We start from the raw sequence: 6,052 nt of genomic DNA on the forward strand, positions 1-6,052 counted from the left end.
TAAATAAATAAAAAAAAAAACTAACTATTGAATTTCCCACAGGGACATTCATCACCCTGGACATTTGCATATCGCGGCTGGAGGATGTGGGCACGGCGGATATACGGGGAACCGTGGAGAAGATTCGTTCGCAGCGCGCCTACTCAATCCAAATGCCCGATCAGTATGTGTTTTGCCACCTGGCGTTAATCGAGTACGCCTATTCGCGAGGAATGTTGCAGAGCGTGGATTTGGCTGGGTTCGATGAGCGGGAACCCGATTCAGAGTAAAGAAGGATATGATGGCTCCATTAACCCCTTCAACCACACACACACACACATGCATCCTAAGGGATGCAACAACTTGTATACAGAATAATTTTACGTTTTTACATTTGCAAATTGAACTTTGTAACCTTTTTTGTACTAGATGTTCGTCCTGATATGATATGATACGATATATGATACAATATATATAAATATATATATATATATATATGAGAGAAACAATAGGGAGCACAGATCGATTCCGCAAGATGATAAATGATAAATGGAAGAACTAGAGAATATAAGTAACCAATTTACGTTAATCTATTATATATATATTTTTTTTTAATATTATTACATACCAAGCTATAGATTGTATAGCGAAAACATCAATATATGTATTTATATATTTATATATATAAATATTATTTAAATTAAATTTAAACTAAATAAAAAACAATTAGCTAAAAATAAAGAGAGAAGAAACCCGAAAACAGGCAAGCAAACAAATTAAGTCAGAATCAAAGAAATTATTGGCCTGGCCCTCTTTCCCCCACGGTTAAATAGGCGAAAGTACAACGAACTTGGATTCGGACATGGATTCGGAGGCTCTACGGCAGAAATAATAATGAAAACCGTCCGGAACGACGCGGGAAAACGTGAAGAAAAGGCAACGGAAAAGGAAGGGAACCCCAATTTTTGTGCATTTCTCTAGCTCAGCAATAACTGAATAATTAAAGAACGAATAACGACAAAAAATCAGCTGCAATTTTCCTAGCAAAATTCGGCTGTAACCGGAGCAGCAGCAGCAGCAACAAGCAGCCAACTAGTTACATAACTTATATAGAATATGTCTTGAAAATCAACATAACAATATATAGAAGTATGTATATCAAATATATATATATAAAGCAGAAGAAATAAGATTTAAGAATTGTTCAATGTTGTTGCATACAGAAATAGCCCAGTGGAGGAGAACACATACATCTTTTTGTAGAATCAACTTTTGCCGCCAACCACAGCCACCTTTTTTTGGGCTACAATATCTCTCTCTTCCAGAGGCTGCAGAACATAAGAACCCTCAAAGCTGTTGAACATTTTTTTTCCCCAATTAGTTTTCTTCGTTTCTGACCATTTTCTATTTTATATACATAGCATAGAGACTAATAAATAGAAGGGAAATTTGTAGTGAATTTGAATATGTTACCAACTAACGATAGAGGGAAATGCAAGTAATAAAAGAAAAAAAGAAAATAGCAATCTAACAATGCCTTCTTTCCTACAAAACACTTTGCATATTGCCAAGCGAATCTAAAGCGGAATAATCGAAATGAAAATTAATAAACAAATAAAAAAAAAACATAAAACTAAATATTTTGTATTACCTTTTTTTATTAAATAAGAAAAAAAAACCTACATATAAAAAATTAGTTGTTGTGTGTAGCAAGATAAAAAAAAAAAAAGAAAACAAAAACAAAAGTCAAGTAAAATGGCAGCTTTTTCGAAACTAACAACTGAACGAAAAACCTAAAACGAAATATTTAAATGTAATTTAAACGTGTATTTAATGTCGGACGGAATGGAATGCATTTTCTTTGTGCATATTTGCGAAAGTATTACCAAGATTTACAATATATATACATTTAAATCAAATGAAATGGATCAGATAATTATTTCTTTTTTTTTTGTGTTTTTTTTTTGTCTCATGTACGACTGTAAAGATATTTAAATATATAGTATATAGAATTTTTGGTGCGAATTTAAAGAGTTGGCCGCACATCTTCCATAAACACAGACAACAGTCACACACACACCCCCAACCACACACGCACATTTTCACAAACGTATATCATTAGAATTGTAAAAGCTGTGATCGTACCCGAAAGAAAGTTAAAAAGGCGGAAGCAGAAGCGGAAGTGAAAGCGGAAGCCACTAAATAATTGAGAATTAAAAGCCACAGATTCTTCAAGCACACACACACACACACGGAAACACACGCATTATAGCCGCCACTCAGAGAAATCAGATGGGAGTTAATATTTCCAAAAATAAAATAATAACTAATATAGACTACTCGCCACAGAACAATTTTCAATTCTTTCAAAGGCCTTCAAGACACCTTAAAAAGTTGCACACATACTGCATTAAAATATCCAACTCTCACAAGGAAACAAAAAAAAAATATTAATGGATGCTCTATTTTTGTATAGCTTGAGACAAAAAAACAAAAATAAAAATCATACTGCATAAAAAAAAATGAAATATGATCGTAAATATTTTTTGTAGAACTCCACGGCGGAAGCCATGGAGTGAGGATGAAAGAATTTATTTAAAACACACCTGTACGAAATAAAAAAAAATATTAGCAAAATTTCTTCAAAAGTGTAATGTAAAATTAGCTAGAGTTACATGAAAAAAAAAAAAAGAAAAACAAAGAAGATGTTCTTTTATTTGCGTGAAGCGAGAAAATAGAATGTAAAGTAACGAATGTCCTTAGAAATGTTGCATGTGTCACAGGATGCTTTCAGAAAGCTTTGCTGCGCACAACGTAATACCCACTTATACCACTAACATAGATCCACTAAACCAGATCGATCAATGCAGCCCACCCCTAATCACGATTATTATCGATTATCGATTACCGATTACCGATTACCGATTACCGATTAGACCGATCCAAGTAGTCCTCTAAGCCTTTAAAAATCGGATAAACGCTACCATTCTCAGTCGCTACAATTTCTTACGTAATTGCCTGCTGCGATTTTTTTTATAGGAAGAAACATTAAAACACTAATTATATCGAAGCAGAGGTACCACTGTACATAGAGAGGATAATTCCACATCCAAGACAGTCCAAGATCCACGATCCACGATCCACGTAACCCACATCCAGAGAAATCTTAGCCTAGAGAAATGATCGCGTAATACGTAAGGCATTATTGTACGAGAACGTAACGTAACGAAAACGAAGAAATCTAAAAGCCAGAAAAAGATCTAAACGCAAATTGCATTTTGCAGATTAAAAAATAACACAAAAAACAAAAAAACACAAAAAAGAATAGTAAGAACAAAATAAGAATAATGAAAATTGTGGATAAAAATATACAGAAAACTAAACCGAAATGTGAGTGTATTTTATTATGGAGGGAATTTTTGAAAAGGTGAGTTTATGAATATAAAATTTATTACAAATTTAAGTGGAAAATAATAATTAATTTCTGTTCAAATATACTTACGGCCACAAGTATGCCACACTTTTTAGTACTAACCTTTACGTTCTACGTAATGTGTTTCAAAACGTTACGGAATCTGAAATCTTTTGAATTACGGGACAATTTTTATTGCTTTCGAAGTAAAAGGCTCACATTTATTTGTTTATAATTATAGTTAATTTCTTCATAAATACACGCACATTTATAATTCATTAAAACAATCTTCGTTATCAGTAATAAGTAGTTCAAAAAGCGTTTTCCTGCCATCTCTCTCTATATCGAAGACTCTGTCGGCGTCCGTCTCTGTCTTTTTCCATGTCTCTCTCTCTCTTTCTATCTCTTTCTTGCTGTCTCTTTCTAGCCAGTTGTATACGCATTCCGTAATTTATTTAACTAATGCCAAAAAATACATTTAAATGTAAACAAATCACCATTTATATATCGCTTTCGTTACCATTAACTTTACTTTTCATTAATATTTCGATTTAATTACTTTAGCTACATTTCTTTTTTTGTATTTTTATTTAATTGTATTTAATTTGTATGTGGTTGCATTAAATATTAATAATAATAATCAATGTTAATCTTCGAGTTGTAGGCGTCGAGAGAACCAAAAAAGCCGAAGCAACGCACTGGACCAATTTCCGGCAAATCAGCAGCCAATTCGTGTATATATAATATACTATATAATGTACTAATAGATCTAGATCCAATCGGATTTTCCATATAGACGCCCTATCCTCTGGCTCTTGGTCTGCGAATGGCAACTCCATCAAGTAGGATTCAATTGTAAATTCAAAAACGATTTACTTTTTTTTTGCGAGAGTGGAAATGTTTCAAATATATATATTTTATATATTATAACTACAAATATATAATAACTGGACATCCACAGGGGAGGGTTACTCGGAAGTGGGGAATGCTCATTTTCTAGGGAGTGCTCAAGTTTCGGAATTCGAGTTTAAAGCTAAAAAGACAACATTACAAGCTATTTAAGTATTGGCGTAGAGTGGCGAAGTCTTCCCATCGATTCTCAATCTCTCTCGCAAAGTATCTTCCACTTTGCAATTATTTCTCTCTGTGTACGTCTTAGGACTAATGACTGGCGTTTTTGCTGTTCTTCTAATACGGTAACCCCCTTGAGGTAAAAACATCATCCATTCCGGGGAATGGCCAAAAAAAAAAAAGACAAAAGGCAAAGGCAAAAAGTGTCTACTAACTAGGGGGGAGGGGGGGAGGATTCGTGCCTAAAGTAGCAAGTCTTTCTATGGCTAGGAATTTGTATCTTTTCTTCATTGTTATATCATCTATAAGGGGGGAGGACGGGGATCCTACGTATCATAATTTATAAATAACTACATTACTAGCTGGCGTCTGGCTTCCAAATCTCTGGATATTCAAAAGATTAAGTAAAGGAGTTCGAAATTCTTCAAGAGAGTCTAGGAATTGAAGGCTAGACTTTTTTTTTTAAATATTACTCCAGTTCTTGGCTTCGAAAAAGAGCTTCAAACGATTATGATTTCAAGATAAAAGTTAAATAAAAAGAATTATAATAATACTAATTTTGAAGAAAATTTAGAACATTGTTTCCAAGTTTTTTTCTTTTTTTAAGGAAATTGGGAAATTAAAGTTACCTAAATTAGAGTGGAAATCTTAAAGCAATATAGTTTTCAATTTAAAAAAATAAATAATTAAAAAAGGAGCTTGAAGTGCAACAACTCTCCATGAAAAAATAAAAAGTATATTTTCACCTACTCAAAAAAATACGTTTTTTAACTAAAAAAAAATAATATTCAAAATTTTAGAACTATTTTCAAAAGAAAAAATCTATTTAGTTCAAGAATACTTTTCAGTTTCCTAATTTAAAAATATTTACGTTATGAAATACTATTATTTTTGTTAAGATATTCTTCAAAAACTAAATTCTTAGTTCTCAAAAAATAAATACTGGTTTTTTTTCTTTAATTCGAAAATGAATTAGAAAATGTGTTTAAAATTTAAATGTAATATTTAGAAAACTTTTGGCAATTTATCGGCAGGGTAAATAAAAAGTACTTCAGCTGGGAATTTTTTGGAATTTTGAACCCACCCTCGAGGACTTGAACCCAAAAACTGATTCCAACAAAAATATATTGTTTTTGAAACATTAAATTATTTAAAAAAACAATATACTACTGCTAGTAACCAGTTTTGGGTCTAAAAGTCTTCAAAACTATCTTCTTCATGTGGTTAGTTTGGAATTTAAATTTTGAAATGTTAAAAAAAAAAAGAAAACCAAATATAAAAACTTCAACTTACTTGGGTTACAGCTACTATAATCCCAAAAAGTATTTCTATCGTAGAGTGTTATTTTCTTGATTCTTGATTCTTGATTCTTGACTCTTCTGTAGACTCTGCTTACTTTTCTGCAAACTCTCGTCTTCAGCAGCCGCTTCTTCAGCTCTCGTTCATCGATTCTTCTCACGGACTGCTCTCGACACTCTCTACTACCACTTCGGAATAGACCCAGAGACTGTGGCCTGCTCCCAGCCGGGGCGGGGGGCACTAAACTAGCCTTACACAATTACAAAAAACATCTAAAATCGAAAGTAAAGC

The 6,052-nt window shown here is 32.6% G+C and overlaps 1 protein-coding gene across 5 annotated transcripts in view; it reads left to right on the plus strand.

The window, feature by feature from the left end:
• LOC6505082 (tyrosine-protein phosphatase non-receptor type 9) overlaps window positions 1-4,877 on the plus strand; it is a 43,579-nt gene extending 38,702 nt beyond the window's left edge. For all 5 annotated transcript variants that reach the window (XM_014904803.3, XM_001965469.4, XM_014904801.3 and 2 more), the window contains one exon: window positions 43-4,877. In XM_014904803.3, the coding sequence (XP_014760289.1) occupies window positions 43-269 (227 nt within the window). In that variant the 3' untranslated portion in view covers window positions 270-4,877. The remainder of the gene's footprint in view (window positions 1-42) is intronic.
• Window positions 4,878-6,052: the final 1,175 nt, after the last annotated feature.

This window comes from Drosophila ananassae, chromosome XR (genome assembly GCF_017639315.1).
Source record: "Drosophila ananassae strain 14024-0371.13 chromosome XR, ASM1763931v2, whole genome shotgun sequence".
NCBI lineage: Eukaryota > Metazoa > Arthropoda > Insecta > Diptera > Drosophilidae > Drosophila > Drosophila ananassae.